At 35.3% G+C, this 26,317-nt stretch overlaps 4 protein-coding genes across 4 annotated transcripts; 2 read left to right on the forward strand and 2 right to left on the reverse strand.

The window, feature by feature from the left end:
- The first annotated feature begins 835 nt into the window (after positions 1-835).
- On the forward strand, positions 836-5,189 carry LOC145610232 (palmitoyl-acyl carrier protein thioesterase, chloroplastic-like). Its single transcript, XM_081665527.1, has 7 exons — positions 836-1,219; positions 1,808-2,490; positions 2,608-2,741; positions 3,019-3,132; positions 3,511-3,682; positions 3,824-3,892; positions 4,570-5,189. Exons 2-7 carry the CDS (start codon positions 1,978-1,980, stop codon positions 4,837-4,839), a joined length of 1,272 nt encoding a protein of 423 aa, XP_081521653.1. The 5' UTR covers positions 836-1,219; positions 1,808-1,977; the 3' UTR covers positions 4,840-5,189.
- Positions 5,190-12,997: 7,808 nt separating this feature from the next.
- LOC145612747 (3-hydroxyisobutyryl-CoA hydrolase-like protein 3, mitochondrial) lies at positions 12,998-17,029 on the forward strand. The gene is made up of 10 exons (XM_081668044.1): positions 12,998-13,106; positions 14,228-14,332; positions 14,426-14,478; positions 15,317-15,451; positions 15,545-15,641; positions 15,754-15,883; positions 16,030-16,208; positions 16,329-16,456; positions 16,558-16,659; positions 16,892-17,029. Exons 1-10 carry the CDS (start codon positions 12,998-13,000, stop codon positions 17,027-17,029), a joined length of 1,176 nt encoding a protein of 391 aa, XP_081524170.1.
- A 453-nt stretch (positions 17,030-17,482) lies between these two features.
- Positions 17,483-22,514, reverse strand: LOC145611194 (protein yippee-like At3g08990). Its single transcript, XM_081666485.1, has 5 exons — positions 21,805-22,514; positions 19,081-19,124; positions 18,393-18,501; positions 18,252-18,307; positions 17,483-17,876 (listed from the first exon to the last, which is right to left on the reverse strand). The coding sequence occupies exons 1-5, from the start codon at positions 21,898-21,900 to the stop codon at positions 17,786-17,788; spliced, it is 396 nt and encodes a 131-aa protein (XP_081522611.1). The 5' UTR covers positions 21,901-22,514; the 3' UTR covers positions 17,483-17,785.
- Positions 22,515-22,604: 90 nt separating this feature from the next.
- Positions 22,605-26,177, reverse strand: LOC145610025 (uncharacterized). Its single transcript, XM_081665267.1, has 6 exons — positions 26,052-26,177; positions 25,191-25,451; positions 25,040-25,109; positions 24,604-24,769; positions 23,116-23,259; positions 22,605-23,004 (listed from the first exon to the last, which is right to left on the reverse strand). The coding sequence occupies exons 2-5, from the start codon at positions 25,342-25,344 to the stop codon at positions 23,152-23,154; spliced, it is 498 nt and encodes a 165-aa protein (XP_081521393.1). The 5' UTR covers positions 25,345-25,451; positions 26,052-26,177; the 3' UTR covers positions 22,605-23,004; positions 23,116-23,151.
- Between the last annotated feature and the right edge of the window lie 140 nt (positions 26,178-26,317).

The raw sequence follows: 26,317 nt of genomic DNA on the forward strand, positions 1-26,317 counted from the left end.
AACGAATAAAAAAAAAACAAATAAATATGATACTCCGTATTATTTTAAGCACACAATAACATAAATTAATAAAACACAACCAGTTTCAAGGAAAGATTACATGCAAGGATTGAAAAAGGAAGTAAAATATAGAGAGAAATGATTTCTATCTTTAATAAACAAAAGCATTTTGCATCTTAATAAGATCTCATTCCATGTTTAAAAAACTATTTGCAATCCCTTAACAAACCAAACAAAGAAAAAACAATAAAAACATTTCCTCATTTTACACTAAACCAAACAACCCTCCAAAATAAACTAAGCATAATCGTATACGAAGAATAAACAAACAATTCATTTCACAAATTTAGGATATGTATTGTATATATTTTGTATCTTTATCGTATGAGGTTTGAGTTTATGTACTCAAAATCTAACAATTTAGGGCGTGTTCACATTTACTAAATTGAGGTGAACTAAACTGAACTGGTTGGAGCTAAACTGAAAAGAACTGATATTTTAGCTCAGTTCGGTTCAGTTCAGTTCAGCTCCAATCAGTTCAGTTCAATTCAGTTCAGCTCCAATCAGTTCAGTTCAGCTCAACTCAGTTTAATAATTGTGAACAGTTAATTAGGTTCAAATGATCAATTAATTCCAAATCTTTCAACTCTTTTACGTGCGACCATATTCAAGTGATGAGTCATTCGAGAAATCGGGGTCATTATCATCAATGTATGAGTTGCCATACACATTACACCTAGTAGTAGTAGAAAAAAAGTAACAAAAGGTAAAGAGTGCAAAGAAGAGCAATAGAAGTCTACTTTTAAAAAGAGGAGGCGGGATGCTAGATGGACACTATAAGAACAACTTTAGCTGAACTTTTACTCATTTGTCTCCGCCACCCATATTTCTTTTTTTTTTTTTTCCTTCAGAAAAAAAATATTTAGAAAATATTATCGAGCGTTTGGAATTGACGAAATTTTTTCACGAAATCTTCTCTCTTAAATCAAACAAAAACCTACATCCCAGAAATATATTTATTTAACAAAATTATATAATTAAAATTAGGGGTTGTTCTTATTTTTTGTTTATTGTATTTTCTCCTTATTTTTCTCTCACCTCCTTCGAATAAGGAGAAAACAAAAACTGAAGAAAAGAGAAGAGAAACTACGAGGAACAAAGCGCACAATATTGGAGAGAGAAAAAATTAAGAAAGTCACCGATTCAAGTATAAATCCAGGTGTTTTTTCTATTTCTTTTTTTGTTAATTTTGATTTTTATGGTGTTTGATCTAATGGGTATTGATTGTTTTTTTATTTGGTTTGTTTATTGGGGTTGAATTTGTAATGCAATGCTGAATTGGGTATTTGTTTTTTAGTTTTTTTCTGCATTTTGTGGGTGATTTGAGGTCAGATCTGAATTGGGTTTCTGGGAAATGTTTGATTTTTTTTCTGGGGTTATATTGTTTTTAATTTAATGGTTTTCTTGCTTATATTTGGCCGGATGTTTTTGCTGTTTTTTCTGTATGATTTCAACTACCAATTAATATAAAATTTCCTGAAAGAGATCAATTTTATAGGCACCTTCAAATTTCATATATTTGTTAGGAATTATATTTCTCTAATTGTCCATGTTTAGGTGAATGTATAGAGTTTCTGAGACCATATTATATTGGTGTATTTTTGGTTGAATGTTTATGATTATATGGGTGGTCCAATTTTGTTGCAGGTCCTTTCTTTGTATAACGTCTAATTGCTCTTTGTTTACATTTTTATGTTACATAAATATGTTTGGAATGTCTAATATTTGCCTTGTTGATTGGATTCAGGGTTCATGCGTGCAAACTCTGTGATGTTTCCTGATACAATACAGTAATTCTTTCGGGTTTTGATTCCTTGCAATTATCAACGTTGTTGGTTGGAAATTTTTTGATTTTGTGGTGTGGGGTTGTTTAAAAGGATTGATTGATCTGTTGGTGTTTAATTTGAGCTAGTAATCATGGTTGCCACGGCTGCAACTGCTGCTTTCTTACCTGTTGCTCCCTTACCTCCTGACTCGAACTCGAAATCTTCCTCGTCGAAACTTGGTTCCTCGAATTTAGATACCAGTGGTATCAAGCCAAAATCTGGCTCATCCCGGGGTTTGAAAGTGAAAACCAATGCACAAGCTCCCCCGAAGAAGATCAATGGTTCTTCGGTTGGTTATCCTTCAACTAAGGAAGGGTTGAAGAGTGGGGAGGAAACCTCTTCTGCACCCCAGAGGACTTTTATCAATCAGTTGCCTGATTGGAGCATGCTTCTTGCTGCTATTACTACAATGTTTTTGGCTGCTGAAAAGCAGTGGATGATGCTTGATTGGAAAACAAAGCGTCCGGACGTGCTTGTTGACCCTTTTGGCTTGGGAAGGATGGTTCAAGATGGGTTTGTCTTCAGACAGAACTTCTCTATTAGGTCGTATGAGATAGGGGCGGATAGAACGGCTTCTATAGACACGTTAATGAATCATCTGCAGGTATTGTTCTGAACTTTGAGAATGTTTGTGAGATGGTGTTGAACTTTCCTACTTAATACTCTTATGGAGTTTGTTGTACCAAGTTTCTAACTTATCTTGTGGGATATATTTTGGCAGGAAACAGCACTCAATCATGTGAAATCAGCTGGGCTTTGGGGTGATGGCTTTGGTGCAACCCCAGAAATGTGCAAAAAAAATTTAATTTGGGTGGTTACTAGAATGCAGGTTCTTGTGGATCGTTATCCAACTTGGTAAGTGACACGAGTATTGGTTTATTTTCACATATATATGGCGGACTTGGATGATGATTTTGGAGAGTATTCAATACAAAGTACTCTGTATATGCTAAGAGATGGTGCCCATATAATTTTTTGGTCCAAGTATTGTATGCTTTTCTATCTTGTTAAATCCTAAGGATGCATGCTTCATGATTTGTGTGACTGGAATGCACCATGGTAACATGGTTTAAAAACAGAGATATGCTTGAAAGTAAAAGGTTTTTATGGTTCACCTGTTTTATTTCTGCAGGGGAGATGTTGTTCAAGTTGATACCTGGGTTAGCTCATCTGGGAAGAATGGCATGCGTCGTGACTGGCTGTTTAGAGACTGTAGGACGGGTGAAATTCTCACGAGAGCTTCAAGGTTAGTGATAGTACTTTGAATTTTTCTCCAGTTCTCATAGGGTTTGCTCTCTTTTTAACACTCTGGAAAAGTTCTATAAATATTTTGTTCTTATTTATTACGGAGTGTATTCTATATTTTAATAATTTAATTAGCCATACCATCTAGCTTTACTTGGTTAGCTTGTACAGTAATAGTTATGGAAAACCAATTATCAAATTCCTTGTTAAGGGAGTTGAAACTCTGATTCTGTTAAGGGGGATCGAGAAGGCCGATGTACCTCTTTACCTCACTGTTGCCAAAAATTATTATTAACATAAAAAAAATCTTCTGCTATGGAAGATTTTTTAGGAGTTTGTTGTATGAGGTAACTAATAAATACCTGTTATGAATTTACAGTGTCTGGGTGATGATGAATAAACATACGAGGAGGTTGTCGAAAATGCCAGATGAAGTGCGTGCTGAAATTGGGCCCTACTTTGTTGATACTCCTCCTGTCATTGCCGAGGATGGGAGGAAGCTTCAAAAACTTGACGACAACTCTGCTGAACACATCCGTACTGGTCTTACTGTAAGTTACTTTTTCAGTACTCTGTTTTGATCATGAACTCTGCCTTAGTATGATGGTTGATTGGTGACTCACCAATCTTTGATCATGTAAAATTTTCTGGCCATGTTTTTTTTTCCTGACGGTTTAATTCACATTATGCAGCCTAGATGGAATGATTTGGATGTCAATCAGCATGTCAACAATGTTAAGTACATTGGCTGGATTCTTGAGGTATGATTTCTATCTCCCTTAGTATACCAAGTACTACGTATGTTTTTTACATGATGGATTGCATAACCTGCAAATAATTTTGTCTCAAAAAACTTCATGTTCTTGGCTGAGTTAAATCGTGCTTACTTTGGATTGAATCAATTTCTCAAATAACCATGTCTTCAATTATATGTACTTTGTAATAAGCTAGAGGGATCACAAAGCTTAGTTTGTTAGATCCATCTACTGTGTGTTGTCTATATAAGCCTCTGTAGAGACTGGTAAACTGGTAATGTTGCCGTTGGACTAACTTTAATGAAAAGAGATTTCAAATAAAGAACATTCAAATTTTTGTCCCTAAGCAAAGAATTAGTATTCTAGCAAAAGCTCTAAAAGTTGTAATAGTCTAGAAATGTTTCCAGGGATAAGTTCAATTTTAAAAGTTTCTGTGATTGGTTTTGTCTTGAAATATTTTCTGCTGTGTAAAAAGTATTGTTAATTCCCTGCCTTTGGGTTCAAAACAAAATATTGGAAACCCAAATGTTGTCTATTTCCTTCATTGTTCATGGATAAGCATTAAAAATATTTCCAAAATGGTCCAATCTCGTTGTAACTCTTTTTCTTGATATTTGATGCTTCTCCGTAAAATGTTTCCTTTTGATGATAAATTTTAATTATAAGCATTTGTCGGATGGCAGAGTGCTCCACAATCAATACTGGAGACCCATGAACTCTCAGGGATGACTTTGGAGTACAGGAGGGAGTGTGGAAAGAACAATGTGATATCCTCGCTCACTTCTGTCTCTGGTGCTAGTGTTGGGGGACTCCAAGATTCTGGGAATGTGGAGTGCCAGCATTTGCTGCGACTCGAGGACGGATCTGAGGTTGTAAGGGGAAGAACTGAGTGGAGGCCAAAGCATGCTAAGAACTTTGGCATGCTGGATCAAGCTCCAGCAGAGAGCACTTAGTGGCCACGACCATCCCTCTCTCATATTCTTGTGCAAAATTCTACTCTTGGCCCTGGAATCTCAAATGCTTTTACTGCCCCCTTTTTTTTTTCTTCTTTCCTTTTACCCTTTTTTCCCCCCTATATATGTTCTTTATTTGCGCCGATGTGCTAAATGATTCTACAAAAACCCCCCTTGTAATTAGCCTATGATATGTATCTTCTACCTCCCCCCTTCTTCTCATCTTAATGATCATGGTAGGACAATGATAAGAAATTAGGGATATGTTTTGTTCTTTAATTCTTTTTGAATGGTTGTTATGGTGATTTACTTATTCAGAGCAGATACCTAATTCACTGATTCTTTTTCTATATTTAAAGTTGATTCCAATTTGCAAGAAATGACAAATCAGATATTCCCTCTATTTAAAATAAAAATTGCTTCTCACTTATTTTATCTGATTTTTGTTAATAGATCTAAAATAAATTCTGTGGGACAAATTGTGAGAAGTATAGTTGCTTTTGTCTTTTTACACGCTGTGCTGTATTTGTCACTAGTGAAAGTAAAACCTTTGTAAAATTCGTTAAATTTAATTTTCTTTGAAAAAATAACATAGCTGATGTGGTGTTACCAATTTTACGATTTAACACAATGTCGAGGCATGTGTGACACGTGTTGTACACTACATCAATAATTGTCCTCGATCTATCTTTGTACCTTATAGGTAAGCTAGATTTGAAATTAAATTCAACAGTAGTTACATTTACATTGTATGATTGAGTAAAACTAAAATTTGGTCCCCAATTTTGTTGCCTGGAAAAGGAAAAGCGTTCTAAATTCCTGGATTTCACGTGCAATTTTTACTGTATAGGTCCATATTTTGAAGTAAAAGCTGTCATATTTGAAACATTTTTTGGTCCCTCTTATTCTTGGCTCATGCTATAATTTGAAGGAATTTTGTTAAATGAAGAAAAAAGAAGAGAATCCAAAATGACAGAATATTTAGGTGGGCCCTGGGCTGCTTTTAAGGTCTCAAACAAGTATTGCACTAGATACTATTGGGCTGGGCTGTCAGTGTTTGGCCAGCTGTTTTGTTTCTGTAACCACCTAATTGTGAAAGACTTGTACAACATTAAAATTGAAATTGATTAGTAAGAAATGTCAACCTGAATCTCAAGAGGCTAAGAAATGGTATTACTTCCTGTCAAAAAAAAAAAAAGAAAAAAAGAAATGGTATTACTAGTTGTTCACTAGTCTAAAAATCGGATTGGCCTGAATATCGAAAATTTAAAAAATTCAAAATTTGAAGATAGGACCCATTTATTTTAGGATTTGGTCAAACTGAAGACTGAAAATTTAAATACTCGCATTATTTAAGGTGACAAAGATCACTTTGTAATAGATATTAAGGAATAGGGTATATAGATGAAATAATTTGGCCTAATATAAGTTATGATTTGATAGAGAAGACAAACCAATACATGATGTTTATAAACATGATTTGATTAGCCTTGTCTTTATAATTAATAATCTCTTTTTCTCTCTATTACTTTAAACATTTTTTGTTCTCTCCAAAGTAAATAAGCTTTGAATTAATCAAATTAAGTCTAGAAGTGTCGGTAATTATGTGGAATACAAGTCAATGAAATATATTCTTCCTAGTACAGATTTGATTTTTTTTAATTAGTTAATTATATCCTATTGAAAGAGCATGTGCCTTTCCAGATTGTTTGTAGAATTGTAGCCACATAATTAAAAGTAGATAAGGTGGTAACACTTTTTAAACATTCTGTCATTTTCCTTTTTCTTTTTATATTATTTTCATAAATATACTTGTTTAACTTAGCTTAAAGAATCATGTTATATTCTGTGATTTTCCATTTCTCAAAGTAGGATCTATGTGCAATTACTTTTTTTAGGTTGAAAGAACCAAAACTTCTAGTTAATGTCTGATTAATTAAGACAAACTTGGTCTCACTCGATTCTTATGTCATAATAGACTCAATTGATATTCACAGACTGACCTATAATACTTATATGGCCAATCCAATCTCTTCAGTCTTCACCCCCTCTTTTCATTAAATTATATACACACATAACGCCAAACACAAAATAAGTTTCTCATAACATACGCATCTTGTGTAATAAAAAAAGGCCAACTAGCTGAGGTACAACAGTTGTGTTACACATTACGTTACTACAAGTCTTTAAGACTAACATCATGTCAATATGTGGTTACACATACACGTTACGCATTGCCTAACCTCGTGTTCGTATTGGTCCATATTCAGTGACCATAAGCAAACAGGTTGTACAAAACTAATCATTTAAGAATGATGGAACTTGAATCTACAAAGTAGTTGAGCAAGTATAGATGAGTTATTGTTTGTTGGGCTTCCAATTAGCTTAGATTCTTTTACTTTATAAACAAGAAAAAGATGCATGCATTTGATGCATATAATTGATATAAATGATATGTTGAAATTTGCACGTTTTATTTATCTGAAAATAGCCAATTTGCCCATTACTGTGCCTCGTTATTGCACATGAAAGAAAGGTAAATGTGTTAGCTCAACAATCGCTAAATTTTCGGCTACTCGTATAATTAGCCGAAATATGCGCTCTATCTAACTATAACATTTTCGTCAACGACCATCCCCAAACAACCATTTTTTGTTGGACCGTAAGTCAGTTGATTCGTGCCCCCCTCTTCCTTGAGAATAAACTATCGATTCTTAGTCTATACTCGAACTCAAAACCAATAGTGTCATGTGTTGTACTTAGAGCTGTCAAAAGCTGATCCGACTCAAGAACCCGACCTGAACCAATAATGATCTGAACCCAACCTGTACCCGGACAATGGGGTGAAACTATTGACTTGTAACCCGACCTGAAACTGACTTGATGTTAACTGACAACTGATTTGATCCAATACTTTTTGACCTGAACCCGAAACTGCACCCGACATGAGAGTAACCGTCAACCAATTTAATTAGACCCAACAAAAATCTGAACCCAAACTAGTACCCGACCCAATTAGAACTTGTACCCGAGTCATGGAAGGTTTGTATGCCATTTGTTCAACTTATATACTGGTACAAATCTGTAAACCCACAATCCGATTTAGCCTGTATACCTTTTGTTTTCTATTAATCATATATAGGTTTAATAAAATCTTGATAATGCATATCAAATTATGGAAGGCTTAATTATATAGGTTCAACTTGAGCACATCGATTTTTATTGGAATTGAACTTGAACCAAAACCCAACTCAGCACTAAATGAAACCCGAATGTACAATCTATTAACCCACTGAAACTTGACTCACACACAACCCGAACCTAAAATTGAACCCGATCTGTATTTGGCTCGAATTGAATCCGGAGACACGACCTCAACCGACAATGATTAGAACCTAGCCTGTACTCGAACAATGGGGTGGATTAGAGCCTTCAGTTTTGCCACTTTACGCCACCAGGCCCCAAAACCTAAAAATTTCCTTAAAAAGCATGGATTATAGCCTTCAATTTTGTAATTTTTTGACCTTTTTTCGCCCGAAAATAAAAATTGCCAAAATGTTTACCATGATCCCTAATACCCTCCAGAACTCCAATTGGGTCAGTGGAACCATCCAATATGCCCTTAAACGATTATTTTACCCGTTCGCAACTTGTACCGATTTTGTAAACTCAAGCCTACCACGGACGTTTATGACAACATATAATGATCATATATGGTTTCAAACGGAATTATACAACCCTGAGATGTATCCCTTAGGATCTCAAGACTTTTCGCCTTCGAGCCCCTAAACCTCAAAATTTCCTCAAAAACGTGGATTATAGCCTTTAATTTTGTAATTTTTTTTTGACCTTTTTTCACTCTAAAATAAATTTTTTTTGAGATGTTTACCATGGTCCCTAATATCCTCCGGGAGTCAAATTGGATCAGTGGAACCATCTAATATGCCCTTAAACGGTAATATTACCCGTTCACAACTTGTAGTGATTTCTTAAACTCAAGCCTACCACAGACGTTTATTACAACATATAATGATCATATATTGTTTTAAATGACATTATATGACCTCGAGATGTATCCCTTATAGTTTCAAGGCTTTTCGCCACTAGGATCCAAAACCTCAAAATTTCCTTAAAAATCGTGGATTATAACCTTCAATTTTGTAACTTTTTGACATTTTTTCGCCCGTAAATAAAAATTGTCGAGATGTTTACCATGGTCCCTAATATCCTATGGGAGTCCAATTGGGTCGGTGGAACAATCCAATATACCCCTTAAACGGTCATTTTACCCGTTTACAATTTGTAGTGATTTCATAAACTCAAGCCTATCACGTACATTTATGACAACATATAATGATCATATATGGTTTCAAACAACAATATATGACCCCGAGATATATCCCCTAGGGTCTCAACACTTTTCGCCCCCGGCCCCGAAACCTCAAATTTCCTCAAAAAGCGTGGATTATAGCCTTCAATTTTGTAATTTTTTGGACTTTTTTTCGCCCGGAAATAAATATTGCCGAGATGTTTACCATGACTCCTAATACCTTCCGGGAGTCCAATTGGGTTGGTGGAACCACCCAATATGCCCTTAAACGGTCATTTTACTCGTTCACAACTTATAGTGGTTTCGTAATCTCAAGCCTACCACGGACGTTTTTGACAACATATAATGATCATATATGGTTTCAAACGGTATTATATGACCCTGAGATGTAACCCTTAGGGTCTCAAGGCTTTTCGTCACCGGGCCCCAAAACCTAAAAATTTTCTCAAAAAGCGTGGATTATAGCCTTTAATTTTGTAATTTTTTGAACTTTTTTTTGCCAGGAAATAAAAATTTCCGAGATGTTTACCATGGCTCCTAATACCCTCCGGGCGTCCAATTGGGTCGGCGGAACCACCCAATATGCCTTTAAACGATCATTTTACCCGTTCACAACTTGTAGTGGTTTCATAAACTCAAGCCTACCACGGACGTTTATGACAACTTATAATGATCATACATGGTTTCAAACGGCATTATATGACCCTGAGATGTAACCCTTAGGGTCTCAAGGCTTTTCGTCATGGGCCATAAAACCTAAAAATTTCCTCAAAAAGCGTGGATTTGCCTTCAATTTTGTAATTTTTTGACTTTTTTTTCGCTTGGATATAAAAATTGTCGAGATGTTTACCACGGCTCTTAATACCTTCCGGGAGTCCAATTGGGTCACTGGAACCACCCAATATGCCCTTAAACAGTCATTTTACCCGTTCACAACATGTAGTGGTTTCGTAAACTCAAGCCTACCACAGACGTTTATGACAACATATAATGATCATATATGGTTTCAAACGATATTATATGATCCTGAGATGTAACCCTTAGGGTCTCAAGACTTTTCGTCAACGGGCCCCAAAACCTAAAAATTTTCTCAAAAAGCGTGGATTATAGCCTTCAATTTTGTAATTTTTTGAACTTTTTTTTGCCAGGAAATAAAAATTTCCGAGATGTTTACCATGGCTCCTAATACCCTCCGGGCATCCAATTGGGTCGGCGGAACAACCCAATATGCCCCTAAACGGTTATTTTACCCGTTCACAACTTGTAGTGGTTTCGTAAACTCAAGCCTACCACGGACGTTTATGACAACTTATAATGATCATATATGGTTTAAAACGGCATTATATGACCCTGAGATGTAACCCTTAGGGTCTCAAGGCTTTTCGTCATTGGGCCCTAAAACCTAAAAATTTCCTCAAAAAGCGTGGATTTGCCTTCAATTTTGTAATTTTTGACTTTTTTTCGCCCAGAAATAAAAATTGCCGAGATGTTTACCATCCCTAATACCCTCCGGGGATCCAATTTGGTCTGTGGAACCATCCAATATGCCCTTAAACGATCATTTTACCCGTTCTCAACTTGCAGTGATTTAGTAAACTCAAGCCTACCACGGATGTTTATGACAATATATAATAATCATTTATGGTTTCAAACGGCATTATATGACACCGATATATATCCAATAAGATCTCAATACTTTTCGCCACCGGGCCTCAAAACCTGAAAATTTCCTCAAAATGCGTAGATTATAGCCTTTAATTTTGTAATTTATTAACTTTTTTTCGCTCAAAAATAAAAATTGCCGAGATTTTTTACCATGGTTCCTAATATCCTCCGAGGGTCCAATTGGGTCGGTGGAACCATCCAATATGTCCTGAAACGATCATTTTACCCGTTCGTAACTTGCACCGATTTCGTAAACTCAAGCCTACCACGTAAGTTTTTGACAACATATGATGATTATATATGGTTTCAAATGACATTATAAGGACCCAAGATGTATCCCTTAGGGTCTCAAGGCTTTTCGCCCCAAAATCTCAAAATTTCCTCAAAAAGCGTGGATTATAGCCTTCAATTTGTAATTTTTTGACCTTTTTTCGCCGAAAATAAAAATTGCCGAGAAGTTTACCATTGTCCCTAATACCCTCCGGGTGTTAAATTGGGTCGGTGCAACCATTCAATATGTCTTTAAACGGTCATTTTACCCGTTCACAACTTGTAGTGATTTCGTAAACTCAAGCCTACCACGTACGTGTATGACAACATATAATGATCATATAAGGTTTCAAACGACATTATATGACCCCGAGATATATCCCCTAGGGTCTCAACACTTTTCTCCACTGGGCCTCGAAACCTCAAAATTAAAATTAATTCGACTCGAGAACTTGACTTTAACCGACAATCATCTGAACCCAACCTGTACTCGAACAATGCGGTGAAACTAGTGACTTGTTACCCGACTTGAACCTGACCTGATCTTAACTGAAAACTGATTTGATCCAATACTTTATGACTTGAACCCGAACCTGCACCCGACCCGATAGTAACCGTCAACCAATTTAATCCTACCCGAAAACAATCTGAACCCGAACTAGTACCCGACCCAATTAAAACATGAATCCGAGTCATGGAAGGTTTAATAAAATTTTATATACCTTTTATTCAGCTTATATACTGGTATAATTCTGCAAACCCTTTGTTCAGCTTTTGTTCAGCTTATATACTTTTTGTTATCTATTACTCGTATATAGGTTTAATAAAATCTTGATGATGCTTGATCAAATTATGAAAGGTGTAATAATATAGTTCAACTTGGCCACATCGATATTTTTTAGAATTGAACTTGAACCAAAACCTGACTCAACAGTAACTCGAACCTGAATGTACCATCTTGTTAACCCATCCAAACCCGACTCAACACAACCCGAAGCTGAAATTGAACTCGATTTGATTTTAACTCGAATTACTCGGCCTACATCCGAAAAGGTGAATGACCCGTTATAACTTGAACTGAAATTGACTCGACCTGACCTGAACCTGATCTGAAGCTAAATTGACCCGACATAACCTGATCCTGATTTAACCCAAGACCTAAATTGACCCGACCCAAACCCGACTTGAATACCTGAATTGACAACTCTAGTTGTACTCCCTCTATCTCATAGTAATTTTAATAGTTTAACTTTTACATTATTTATATGCATACTTTGACCAAATTTACCAATATATATAAAAAACACAATATGTTGCCATGTAACTTTTTTTTTGGATTAATATTAATGTAAATTTTTATTATATTTACCTTTTATATTTCTGTATACAAAGTAATATATATTTACAAATATTAATGGTTAAAGTTGTGCGTTAATATATGTTATAGTTAAAGTGTTGCGATTATTATGAAATAGATGAGTACCTTTTTTAGGTGTCGTTTCCTTATTTGCTTATTTAAACTACGTAGTATAATTTATGCCTAATTAATATTGTTATTACGTATCTACGTTGTATTTTAGAGTTTTCCCAATTTCATCTTTAATGAGGATATATATTTCAATGCTTGCTCTTAATATTGTTATTACGTATCTACGTTGTATTAGTGTACCTTAAACGTAGCTGCTCTAACTAATGATGATGTTAACGGTATAATTACGACCCGTTATTGGTTATTGCATGCATGTTACATATTTTAGTCACAAATATAAACTCTACTTCGTAACATGGTTTTTTTTTTTCGATCTCGAATTCAAGTTAAAGCAGTAATCTCCTTTATTTTCTAGCAATTTTCTGTAACTCTTCAATATTTTCGAATTCATTAGCTTCTTAATAATGGCTTCTGTTTATGCTGCCAATGAGTTCGTTAAGGGAAACGTTCACCCTAACGGCGTCGCTGTTATTACTCTTGATCGTCCTAGAGCTCTCAACACTATGACTTTAGGTCAAGTTTAATTTCCTTCCTTCTATTTAGCTTTGTTGTTCTCTAATTGTTTACCATTAGTTACATGATTATTGATAGAAGTTAGTTGCTAATTGAGCTTTTATAATGTTAACCTTCTTATCATATACTTCTCATGTACTATTCAAAATATATATACTACGGTCTACGTATCTATTTTGTATGGAGTAACTTAGTTCTTGGATTTGTATGGAGTAACTTAGTTCTTGGAGGGACATAGTGAGTATAATTTTTTTTTTTAAAGGTAAGGAGAAAAACATTAGGAAACCCTCCTCACGAGGGGAATGGGACATAGTGAGTATATATGTATGGATTAAGGGCGGCGCACATCATTGCCTACATACGATGTACTTAAGTAGAACCTACCACATGTACATCCCCTAGGCTTTGAGCTATCAAGGATTGTTTTTAATACTTCCTTCGTATTTTTTAGATGTATCGTTTGAAAAAACATGTAGAAGAGGACGCATGTGATATGAGACAGAGAGAGAGAGAGAATTTATTAACTTAAAAAGATAGTGATGCGTTTAATGTAAAACTTCCTTATTTAGACAGTGATGCATCTAAAAAGAAATAGAGGAAGTATCATTTTAAATCAGTACTGTTTATCATTTATTTAATTGATGTGTAGTTTGCTATATATTAACAATGAGCTCAACACCAAATATAAACTCTCTGAACATCAAGAGATCGATTCTAATCACCCGCCTTTGTGGCTAGATCAATATGAGCTGAGTCCACATAGCTTTGGCCCGACCTTGTACAAGCCTGTTGCAAGTCCTTCATGGTATAAGAGGCATGACGGAGGACTGAACCAGAATAAGCCCAATAGGTGGCCCATGTTTTGGCCCAGCTTAGTTTTGATCAACCAACAAAATATCTAGAAATTATTAAAGGGCCTAGTGTAGGCCTTGTTTGTATAGATCACAAGAGTCCAACACACAATTTTTCCTTTATCTGCTTGAGTACGAGGCACAATGACATAACATATGGGCATGTACAAGTGTATAATCTCGCTCGTGTGTCCAACTTTAATAGATAGAGTACAATATATGAAGGGATTTTTTTTCCCCACTAACTAACTCTTACATAGTTTGATGCAGATATGGACATTAAGCTGAAAAGTTTACTTGATGAATGGGAGGTGGACCCAAAAGTGAAATGTGTTTTAGTAGAGAGTAGTAGTTCGCCTCGTTCATTTTGTGCTGGTAATTCATGTTAACTCAAATCATATCCAACTTTATTTTGGACTAGTTTCTTAGCATCTGATGTTTCCATTGTGTTTATAACTTGATCTTTAGGTGGTGATGTGAAGTATATTGCTGGAATTCAAGATTTATCAACTCGGTTCGAGGTTTGTGTGTGCATTATTTTGGTTAATTTCCTGCATGATGAATGTAAATTAAAGTCACGTCAAAATTAAATCTTAAATGAGAGTCTAACCACATACGGTGACACGGAGTACAAGTTTAATAGGATTGGGTTATATCTTAGTTCCACAAATATTGCAACAATTACCATTTTAAGAAGTTTCACAAATATTGCAAGATTTCTCTATCTCATGGATCCCTATCTTTATTCCTCTCTATATCTTTCCTCTTTTTATAATCCGCATCCTTTCCCCATGTTGCAATATTTAGGAAACGGAGGAAGTAAAAATCACGTAATTGCTTCTGGAACATAGATTGCATGGGTGCAAATGTGACCGTGAAAAAAACTTCAGAAGTGAGACATGAAATGTTACCTCACATTAAAGTAAAATGGGGAAGAATAGTTAACATATAAGACTAAGCTAGTATATTCCCTCCACCTATTATCAATTGGTTTTAGAATGGAACTAAACCGGACTTGTATGTGGGCATGTGGCTAGGAATTAATCGATTTCAAAAACTTGACAATTAATTTGAAATTTAGATGCTAGATAACAAATGAACAAGTACGAGTACTTTCATGGTCACATAAGACGACTAATATCCAGTGCAAATTAATTGCAAAGTATATATGACTGTATCTAGTATATTAGTATAACTATGTCATGTTACTATAGGCTTAATATTAAATTGGTGCTACTATTCTTTAGGGATATGATGCATTGAGATAATAATATTGGTCTCTATGTTTTACATATGTGTGTATTCATCTATTGTTATTCTATCCTTGTTCTTGGTGTGCTTATTGCCTTCTATTGATAGGTATTCACGGCGAAGTATACTTTAATATGTAAGATATCTGAGTACAATAAACCGTACATTAGCTTGATGGACGGCATAACTATGGGTTTGGGTCTTGGCTTATCTGCCCATGGCCATTACCGCGTTGTGACTGAGGTGCTGCTATAATTTGTTAAGTCTTTAGTAATTTTTCTGAAGTCATTATTGCAGAATACATTATTCTGATCTTTTCTAATATAATTGTAACAGAGGACTCTTTTAGCTATGCCAGAAAATTGTATTGGTTTGTTTCCTGATGTAGGGTTTTCATACATAGCTGCAAACAGTCCAGGAGACGGGTCAGTAGGTAAGCTACCCCGACTTTATTTAGGACCATCTGATGAAAAAAAGGCCGCGTTTATTGTTTGATGTTTCTCAACATGGCCTAATCTGTTGGCCTTAATCTATTCATCCTGCAGGTGCTTATCTTGGTATGACTGGTAAAAGAATATCTAATCCGGCTGATGCTTTATATGTTGGCCTAGGGACGCACTTTGTGCCATCAAGTAACCTTGGATCTTTAAAGAACTCTTTGTTGGCATCCGCTTTGTATGTACATCCTTTCTTTCATTCATCCAGTTAAGGTGTTGTATTTGATTGTTGGCATGTCATGAAATTATAAGAATGGACTTAAGCTGTATGTTGCCGCATTATTATGCCTGCATAACAATTTTTAATAAGCTGAATTTGGACAGTTCAGAGGATCCTTACCAGGATGTTGCAGCAATACTGTCAAAATGCAGCATCAAGCCACATTCTGAGCCACAACTGAAGCTTCTTTTGCCCTACATTGCTTCTGCCTTCAACGCGAACAAGTCAGTAAGTGAGATATTTGAGGAATTGAAAAGGCATCAGCAGAGTTCTGACGACATAGGTAAGCTACTTACAATTTTCTATTCTGCAATTATGTCTTGAGGTCAATGTTCAATGTGCTTCCTTGTATATCTGTTATGCCTTTTTGATCACCCTCTTACAACCGTGGTTCGTTCTGCAGTGGCTGGATGGGCCAAGGAGGCCTTGAAAGGGCTAGGCAGAGGGGCTCCATTTTCTCTTTGTTTGACACACAGATATTATGCTAAAGTTGCATCAGCTGTCAAAAATAATGATGCTCATCTGTCTAATGTGAGTCAGATGTTTCTCATTTACATTCCTTTCTGTCAATTTTACATGTCCCCTTCAAAATTTGTTTCCTTTTCTTTGCTCATGTCCTGCTTGAAATCTAGGTGAGTGGAGTAATGAAACTGGAGTATAGAATTATGATAAGATCTTCGCTAAGAAAAGATTTCATCGTAGGTGTCCGTGCTCTTTTGGTCGACAAAGATCAGGTCTGTCTAATTTATGTACAGCAAATTCACATCTAGTTAAACGCAACAGCATTACAAAGGGCACTTTGGTTTGGCATAATTTTTTTGCATGCTCCGAATGTGCAGTGGCACTTATAGTGATCCTACAAGAGGTCTAGTCATGTTCTTGTTTGATAATTTGTTTTGTCTGTAATTTCTTGCATCTATTCTAACAGCTATACTTATAACCTTTGTTGTACATGGCTGCTGACAGAATCCAAAGTGGACGCCGTCTAGTGTCAAGGAAGTTGACATGCAGGAAGTAGAGGCTATGTTTGAACCATTTGAGCCGAACAATCCAGAATTGAGGTATAAGAGCTCTAAGGGGATTTCTCTTTCAGCCAAAATTTGAGCGAAAAATGTATCCAAATACACAGTTATATTTCTGGCACAGAAGCTAATAATTCATCGTTTATAAGCAACAGTTTGGAATTTATTCATAAGAATTTCATAAACCAACAACCCGTAATTAACACATTTTCCAAATTTATATGTTTATCTCCCTATTTGTATGAACTAAGGAATGGACAACTAAAAACAATCTTAATGAAAGAGTCATAGACTCATAATCAAGATACTGTTTTAAATGATGACTGATGAACAAAGGGAGATTATCGACTTTCATGTTGAACTTCTACACCATGAAAGTGTAATTATGCATGTCTTAAATTTTTATTGGCTCGGGAATTATCTAGTTTTATTAACGATAATCGTGGCATTCATGATATACTTTATAGTATAAAAGTTAAGCCCAAATATAGTGGGCCTCCAAAGGCGTGTAGCACTTCAAAGAAAAGCCCAAGTCAATGAAAAATTGCCAAAATCTTGAAATTAACATGTCATTTGTTCACATAGCAAAAATAACATTGCCTGTTACTCTGTGATACAGAAGAGAAGGGCACTAAAATTGTGCCAAAATCAATTGGCTGCTAATCACCAAAAACACCATAGCAGCGGCTACTCTACTGCATTCAAGAATTACCCACCCCATCGATATTAAGTACTATGAAGTACAAGAGATTACAGACTACCATCAATTGATGAGATTGCTATGATATGGTTTAAAGAATGTACACATAGATGAGTCATGTACTCCAGTTGAATGAGCTTAACCTTCATCAGTGTTATCTGTGTCACTCAAGACCTGAGGTACCTGTGCGGGTATATATCCATTTCCGTTAGGACCCAGTACCTGGTATCTGTTCCATTAGAAAATCAAAATATCATGAATTGATCAAAGATTATAATGGAACACAGAAGCAGAAAGCTATTATTTGGAGGCCTACTTCATATCTGTGATTAGGGCATTTTGAGACTAATGAAATTAACAAGAGTGCACTTTGGGGAACTTGGGAATTAGGAGGATTTATGGTTGAGATAAAAATGCATATCTGCATGTCACAGTTTTATAGTTTGAGATTACCTATTGCTTGCAACTGTCAATCACATGCTTTCATATTTCATCATATATGAACTCATGGAGTGATTGGTCTAAAAGCATGCAATTGTGGAATAAGCAAACAATAGTCTATGAAGAACACAACAAGGTATAGAGTCTAAAGTAATATACAGACCTCTCTAGTATGAATTTTCCTTCCTTGTACTTCTGACTCTTCTCGTATGCAGCCTCCTGCAATAAGTATTATTTCGATGATTGCTTGTGGATGAAACTGCCGAAACAAAATGTTAAAATGTTTCAAAGAAGGTTATTTTACATATTTCCATCCAAGAAGGTTGCCACATCCAACACAGAATATGTCTACCACTGTGTGCAGTCCTGTCAGCATCAGACGCTCTTCTTTCTCCCCAACAGTGACATTCACACTGGATCAAGGAACAATCACAAAACAGTATTATTTCTAGCCCATAAAACAATATCAAACAAAATAAAAATAAAGTCACAAGTATAATATAAAAATGGTTTAAATACCATTGAAATGCTTTGTGATGATACTTGGAACTTTATCACTTACCATAGATACCCAGATGGCCAGATACCTCTAACAAATCATCTGCACAGAATGAGCCTTATCCGCAAAATTACCATTACCCATTAACGCAAATAGGTTCTTATTATACCCTTGGAACCTAAAGGTAACTAATTGGCCTTTCGCCACACACTAAAAATAAAGGACATTTTGGTGAAAGGTGTGAAACATGATTTATTCCATTGCAATCCAACTCAAGAAGTTCTGAGTTATTCAGAGATTAAACACGTAATTTTGACTCATACTCAAATGTTATTCCTAATTTTATGATCCCAGAGACTATCAATTCATACTATCAACTCAGGGCATTCTTTCATGAGTTAACACGCTATCTCTGCCTCTAACTACGCTATAACTGGCAAGGGATAAACCATCATTAAAAGAAATGAGTAGTTAGGAATGAAGATTTACTTACACATTATCAAAAAGATAAGCCTTGCCATGACTGCAGTGAAATGACTGAAGCAGAGGAAATGCATTTTGTTAGATAACGATGTTCTCAATCTAGAAAAGAAATAAAGAATAAACATAAAATGTGAGAACCAAACACCCTCAAAATCCTAATTGGCCTCTGGCAATTTAGATGATGAAAACAAAATTTATGTATAGAAAGTCATGCAGGCAGATTAATTAATTACCATTCCAAGAGGTTTAATGATTCTAAACATTAGTATAATTTCAATTGGGCAAATTTTCCAATTTGAGTCATTGTTACTGATATTCCTTCTAAAAAAATGTACACTAATTGCATTAGAGGAAGGGCAACATATGATTGATATAATGATATGAAGAATTGATCTTTTGCACTAACGTTTAAAACAAACACTTGTTAGAGGACCAACTATATTTGCAAAAAGGGCACTTACAAGAATGAAGGCAATAAACAACAAGCATGGTATTCTCTTTGATGATCATGATCTGAACTTGAACATTACATGTATAAGGGCTACAGCTTTATTATTATTAATTTTTTTTAACAACAATAAAAACCAGGAGAAAGGTGTTTTTGACCATTTTCAATTGATATTTCAACCAGCTTGCTTTTGAACATTTATGGACACTGATAAATGATAAGCATACGCACTCTAAGACTTAAATGTGAAACAGTAGGATTATTTATAATATTTTACATTTATACAAGATAAGAAGGCACAGGGTTCACTGAGGGATATATCAATAATGCATGTCATTGAAAGTCAAACCCTCAATCACTGATAGTGAAGCTTGTATATGGACCAGCTAAATCAGAAACATGCTATAATGTTTATGTAAGACCTTACAGAATCCTTTCCTCCTACTCATTTGCAAATTTGCAACACAATCTATATGAGCTACCATAGTTGAATTATTCCAATCCCTTATTCTTTTTTGGTACACAAACACAAAGCCCAACAAAACCCATGAACTTTGACCTTTTGAGCATAGGTGTCCAATGGTATTCCTTAGAACATAAATACTACTAATTCAGCCTGGTAACATACTAACATCCTATTGATGCTTGAAGATTAAAATTGGTTGCAGAATTGCCAAGACTCTGGAGTACTAACAGTATAGAACTTCAAACCTTAGGATCACACCCTCCATTAAAATTCGCAACAAAAATTTGCTTCAGTAACATGTTGGGAAGAGATTTGATGTTCTATAACACTGATGTTTGATATCATTCACAGAATTCAATTATGACCTTCACGAACAACGTATGTAACAAATTTGCCACTTTCAAATACAATCCTAAAGGAGCTAAAGTGCAGAACAAAGGTTTTATAAATACGAAGATTTCACTCCAAGCCATTTTTAGCAGCTGGGGATTACTGGCCAGCAAGAAGCTTCCAATGTAATTGGAGAAATAGTTCTGAGCAGAGTAATTAACTAGCAGCTCGTGTAATGTTAACGTAGAATCGCATACACTGATTTTATTGACCTTTGTGGCTCTTAAAGTCTTAAGTCTTTCCCCACTCCCTATCCCCTTCTCCCAATTTTCAATTTTTAACGAAAAGAAAGATAATATAGGCAGATCAACTGCCAATAATACAAATCAAATAAGTTTTAGCCTGTATTTAAACAAAATTTACTCTCTACCTAATAACACTTACAATATTTCCTCTTTGAAAATCTTTCTGCAGTATTAATTCTAATATTCAATTCATCTTACGTATCCTTGTCAGATGCTCAACTGTTCAACAAAAGTTTGGAATCCTTATCAGAAATTTAAATTTTTTCCCCAACACCTCAAGCATTTTGAAAACCACATGGTATGTGCTCAAAAATGACTTAACGCCTTCAATATTCAATCAGTTTCTTATTGTAGTTACACTTCCATCACAAAAGGGTTTAACGTACTTATTAGCCAAAGAAAAGATTGCCCAAATTGTTGCCACACTTGCTTCATAGTGATTCCAACTTTCCATGCAACAAAACTATTTCAATAACAATATACACCCTTATAAGTTGACAGAAGCTGCAAAGCATCACCGGAATCAAATCCCATAAACCTGAGCAAAACCTCTTTAAACATCTAGGTCAACTTACACTAATTGTATCGAAAATGCTCCTCGGCCACCTATAGCCTCCTTGCTTATTACTTCAATTCTTGAACTAAACACATCATAATTTGATATCAAAATCAATTAAATGTGGACAGTCTAGATAATGAAATTACAAAAGGCTTATTTTTTAAAAAATTGAATTATACGGAGTACTATTTCATAGTCCAGTCTACACCAAATTGCTTAAATATTTCACCCATCATCCCATCATTTTTATAAGCTCAACTTCCAATTTCCAAGTACCGCTTTTCAATTCAAGAAAACCCCAGAATTATGCATACCATAATAAACTAATTCAAGCAATAAAACATTCAAAACAATCACAAATTCACAATCATTACAAGAAACCCTAATCATTTCAATAATAATAAAAATCTGAACAAGAAAACAACCTCAATTTTCCCATAATATCACCAACCAATCAATCAAACACAACGTAACAACATATTCAACAATTCAACAAACCCATCAATCAAACACAAAGAAAATCCCACAATACTTGATTTCAGCATTAATAAAACGCAAATTAGCAACTACCCATGAAAGATTAACAGATTAAAATGTTCATAAAATTCATACAGTAAGAATTTTACCTTAGACATGATATCATCCATGAGGCCCAGGTGGGTATGGCAATGTTTGCAACGATAAATCTGGCCTTCCAATGTGATCAAAAACAATCTTCCCATTATCAATCTTTTGCAGAAGAACCAAAAAAGCAGAGAAAAATCAATCAAAGAGATGAAATTGGACGTATAAATTGGGACTTTTATAGTAGTTGTATGTGGGGTAAGTTTGCTGGGTGAATTTGCAAATGCAATGCAATGCACGCTTTTTTGCAAGAAAAAAGAAACTAAAAAGGAATATGAATGAATGAAAATTGTGTGTGAGAATTGAGAAAGAGAAAAGAAGAGAGAGAAAGAGAGCAAAAGGAGGTTATATATGCATTGATCGTTGTTCCCTGTTTGTTTTATGGGGCAATGATGACATGGGAGCCTAACTCGTTGAAAATGAAGTTTGCTTAGTTGGTGATTTGCGTGTTTGTTTAAAGGTAGGGTGTTAATGAGTCGAGACAAGTTAAACACTACATATTTTAGCTCAATTGAGTTTATTATTTGTGATTAGGTTTGTTTATTTGGGTGAGTCCGAGCTCAAATGTAAGTTTTAAATCGAACTGAGTTTCTATGCAAAGCTCAATTCGTCTAGTAATTATTGTGTTCAAGTTTAATTTGTGAGGAGTTTATTTATTAATCGAGCTAAGTTTATACCCGAGGTTTATTTATTTCATTCTTGGATCATTCAATGAATAAACAAACGTTCGAGTTGTTTATGGAGAATTTCAACTCATTTATAACCTTGCATATATTTGATGAGGTTAGGAAGGCAAGTTGGATTGTCTGAATGTGTGATAAAGTATTCATTAGCTAGTTTTGAGGAGTGAGGATGGAGTATCAGAAATTTCCTCCGATACCAAATACTATAATTACAAAAAGTGTTCACTTGGCCATTGATTTATAAAGAACCAACTATGGCACTATGCAGTAGGCACCATTATTCATCGTGAATGAATCTATGCAGATTTAAAGAGGATCCCTATAACTCCATAAAAGGGGACATCATGCAGGGCTCCCACATACTGGGCTTATTTCAATTCAATCGAATGGACAAACAAATTGCAGTCACAGGCAGATACAGAATGGTTATCATACTTCTGAATTAATCGAGAAATATGTCCTGCTTGTAATTCAGCAAGATGACCAAGAAAAGCACTGATGGAAAGGAACATAATTTTCCTGCAGAAGAAATGTAAGATGAACTCCCTCTGTAGTTACTACCAAAATTGTCAGTGAAACAAACTGCACCAAAACAAATGAAATATAAGCTGAATTTCCCTGTCTAGTTACCATATTTGTGAGAAGACATTCCAGACATCTGCCTAGTCAACTCAATGCAAGCCGGTGATGAGGAACTACTCTCTCGACTTTGCCTATTCGATGAGGTGGCCACAAAATGTGTGTGACTCTACCTTGGGCTAAGCCTAGAGGAACCTGTGGAAGAAAGCCCGATTCTAAGGTCAGACTAGATAAAACTTGTCTTGTTACACGAAAACAATATCCATGTTGGCATGTTGCAAACATATCAGTTCAGAATGATAGGAATGAAGTGTACGACTTCTCTTTGCTCAATGCTAACTCTTAAGAAAAAGAACAATCAGAAATTGCTGATTACAACATTCATTATAAAATCATAAGAGCTGAATACATAAGCAGTATATTGGATAGTGATTAAATGATTTTACGCCATGCCAATACTGAATTTCCCAAAAATTTAGCTCATTAGGTGTTCAGGTGATATTTACTTGCAGATGAGGGGTCAATAAAATAAACAAATAAATAAATTAGAGAATTTTACGTGCCAGCATGTCAAGGCTATGCCTTTGATAGCTTGATGCATCAGAAAGCAGTTTCAAAAACTCAGGAAAATTGCAATTGCAAGTTCCCGAGTCCTGACATACATCTGGAAAACTCCCCCCACCCCCCCCCCCCCCAGTCATCAGGATATATTTGTAGCTCCTTCAATGGCGAAAAGGTAAATTAAGACCATACAAGTGCCAATACAGGTAATTTCCTTTATCATTGATATACAGGATACAATGAATTGATTTACCATTGGCATTCGAGGCACTATTTAGTTTGCTTATAATATCCGGAATGGGCTGGGAAATATTTATTCTATCCGTAACTAGATATTGTTCCCTCCATCATCAAACCCTCACCAGACTCACCACCACTACCACTTCAAAGCAGAGCCTCTTAATACTAACCTCACCGCCACACCAAGTCTAAGGACAACAAATATCAGGGTGTAACATGATGCTCAAAAAAGTAAAAGGGTTAGCAGTTTAGCACTACTTGGGAAAGGGGCACGGAGGGGCATTGATCCTTACATGAAGGTGGATGAGGGAATCAACACAAAAAAAAATTAAAAGCAAGGGGGAAGGAAACAATGGTCAGATAACAGAAAGGGTTAAATATTACTCCGTACATGTTTAAGCTGATATATGCAAGTGAAGGGGGAGTTGTGGAGGATGTGAAGAAAAGAACTCAAAGTTGCTTAGGGATCGATCATCAAATAAATGACATTGCCTGAGCCTTTGCTTTTGTACATTATATCCACATGTCAAAGGATATGGGAAAAACCAACATTCTCTCATCAGTATGCCAACCCAATGCTCATTGTGATTTTTACATTCCAACTTCTAAGAATGGGCCCCACAGATTTCAAATTTACAAACTCTCAACAGACACTAGGTTCATGTTTGACACAATACTAACCATAACTTCAAACGAAAAAGCAATTAAATTGTTTCAGTTCAAAAAGGAGTCACTTACTGGACCAGAAGATCTTGAATCTGCACTGGAAGCTAGATCATCTCCCTCCACCCAACAATGGCCTTTAGGAATATTCACTGTATCATGTGAGTCAGACAGACTGAGCCAATCACCAGGCATAGCAATGATCCTCTTTACATGTCTCTCCTTGTGATTACTTGGGGACCTAGTATGTTTTCCAACAACAAACGAGAAAACATTAGAAAAGATGCCAAGGTGTTGAATACAGACAACACTGATAAAAATTCTACTTAGAATAGAAACTAGGAACAAACTTAAAAATGACAGCCACAGAAGCTAACATATATAGGGAGATATTGAATAGCAAAAACGGTAAGGATGATTGTATGAAATTTATGCTTTCAATCATGTCAGCAAGAAGCAAGCATGTTACATAATTGGACAACCAAATCAAGAAGCTTTATGAGAGACTCACAAGAAAATTATAACATCACCACGTGAAAAGTTGTACTTGTTGAGGCAAAATTTCTCCACCAAAACATAGTCTACAAAAGAACAATCGATGTATAAGCCACGCCTAAAAGACCTATCAAAAGCATTTTCTTCATCATTAGACATTTCCTTACCTTTAAAATAACTATGTGCAGGATTGAATGTAGGAGACATAGAATGTCCAGAAATTCGTGAGACAGATGCAAATCGGTCAGAAACAGTTAGGGATATAATACCAACTGTAAAACATTTTTTGGCAACACCCCACCAATATTTAGGAGTAGCCATCCAAAATTTTGTAAATCAATAATCGTCAACTGAAATCTGGAGTCATTCGCTTCAACTTTCAATGAATAAGATCACAAAATGGTTCGCATATATATCAAGCGGAATACCTGGTATTAATCAACATAAATCAGTCCAACATTTCTACATCAATCAGAGCTTAAATGTGTTCAAAAAAATGCAAAATACAATAGTACCCCCCTATTCGATTCCTCTATAAAAGACCATTATACAAGATTAGCTATTTATAGCATCCAAATATAAATTTGAAACCCCAATATACTTTCTCAATGAGCTCAAAAATGATAGAAGCATATAATTTGCACTCAGAACATACTTATTCTAATTTAACATGGCTTTTAAATAAATACCAGAATTTATTGTCACAAAGTTGAATGCTGCAGAAATTCTACCAATTTCAACTCACTATAGTCTATACCAAATCACCAAGTAAACAAAATATAATTCAGTAATCAGCAAGTTCTAGAAAAATGGCTACTTTAATCTGTAATACTACAACAATTTCAATGAATTATCCAAATTGATGAAAATACAAAACCTAATTACAAAGAACCCTAATAACAAATAATCAAGTCCCCAAAAAATATCAAACAGTTAATCTAAACTTTAATTTGAGCTTGCCAATGAATAATTGAAATATGAATAAATCTGTTTGAACACGAAAGAGTTAAGCAATGAAGATTATTTACCAAGCAAGTGACTCTGGATTTCAATTTCTGGAAAAGTTTGAATTTGCCCCAAATCTTTTCCTCTCAATATTCCAATTTGAACCCCAATTCCTCAATTTTGAGGAAGGAGGAAAGAGGCTTGTGTTTTACTCCGTACTCCAATAGTAAGCGTTCTATTTGCGGGTCATTCGGATCGGATACGAATCGGATTTATTCGGATCTTCTCACTTTCTACGAGTAGTCGGGATCGGGGTTGGGAATCGGGTTCAAGTTTCCTCATTGGGTTA

Source organism: Chenopodium album, chromosome 24, assembly GCF_948465745.1.
Source record: "Chenopodium album chromosome 24, dcCheAlbu1.1, whole genome shotgun sequence".
Taxonomy (NCBI): Eukaryota; Viridiplantae; Streptophyta; class Magnoliopsida; order Caryophyllales; family Amaranthaceae; genus Chenopodium; species Chenopodium album.

Bases quoted from the DNA above. Each gene is read 5' to 3' on its own strand.
- LOC145610232 (XM_081665527.1), top strand. From the start codon at position 1,978: ATGGTTGCCACGGCTGCAACTGCTGCTTTCTTACCTGTTGCTCCCTTA. The intron at 2,491-2,607 runs GTATTGTTCTGA...ATATTTTGGCAG, and splicing joins CGTTAATGAATCATCTGCAG to GAAACAGCACTCAATCATGT. The intron at 3,133-3,510 runs GTTAGTGATAGT...ATGAATTTACAG, and splicing joins ATTCTCACGAGAGCTTCAAG to TGTCTGGGTGATGATGAATA.
- LOC145612747 (XM_081668044.1), top strand. From the start codon at position 12,998: ATGGCTTCTGTTTATGCTGCCAATGAGTTCGTTAAGGGAAACGTTCAC. The intron at 15,884-16,029 runs GTATGTACATCC...GAATTTGGACAG, and splicing joins TCTTTGTTGGCATCCGCTTT to TTCAGAGGATCCTTACCAGG. The intron at 16,660-16,891 runs GTCTGTCTAATT...GGCTGCTGACAG, and splicing joins TTTTGGTCGACAAAGATCAG to AATCCAAAGTGGACGCCGTC.
- LOC145611194 (XM_081666485.1), bottom strand. From the start codon at position 21,900: ATGGGAAGATTGTTTTTGATCACATTGGAAGGCCAGATTTATCGTTGC. The intron at 18,502-19,080 runs GTAAGTAAATCT...TCCTTGATCCAG, and splicing joins GCTTATCTTTTTGATAATGT to TGTGAATGTCACTGTTGGGG. The intron at 18,308-18,392 runs GTAAAATAACCT...TACTTATTGCAG, and splicing joins ACCTTCTTGGATGGAAATAT to GAGGCTGCATACGAGAAGAG.
- LOC145610025 (XM_081665267.1), bottom strand. From the start codon at position 25,344: ATGGCTACTCCTAAATATTGGTGGGGTGTTGCCAAAAAATGTTTTACA. The intron at 25,110-25,190 runs GTAAGGAAATGT...GTTCTTTTGTAG, and splicing joins TGCACATAGTTATTTTAAAG to ACTATGTTTTGGTGGAGAAA. The intron at 23,260-24,603 runs GTAAGTGACTCC...TTTCTTCCACAG, and splicing joins ATTCAAGATCTTCTGGTCCA to GTTCCTCTAGGCTTAGCCCA.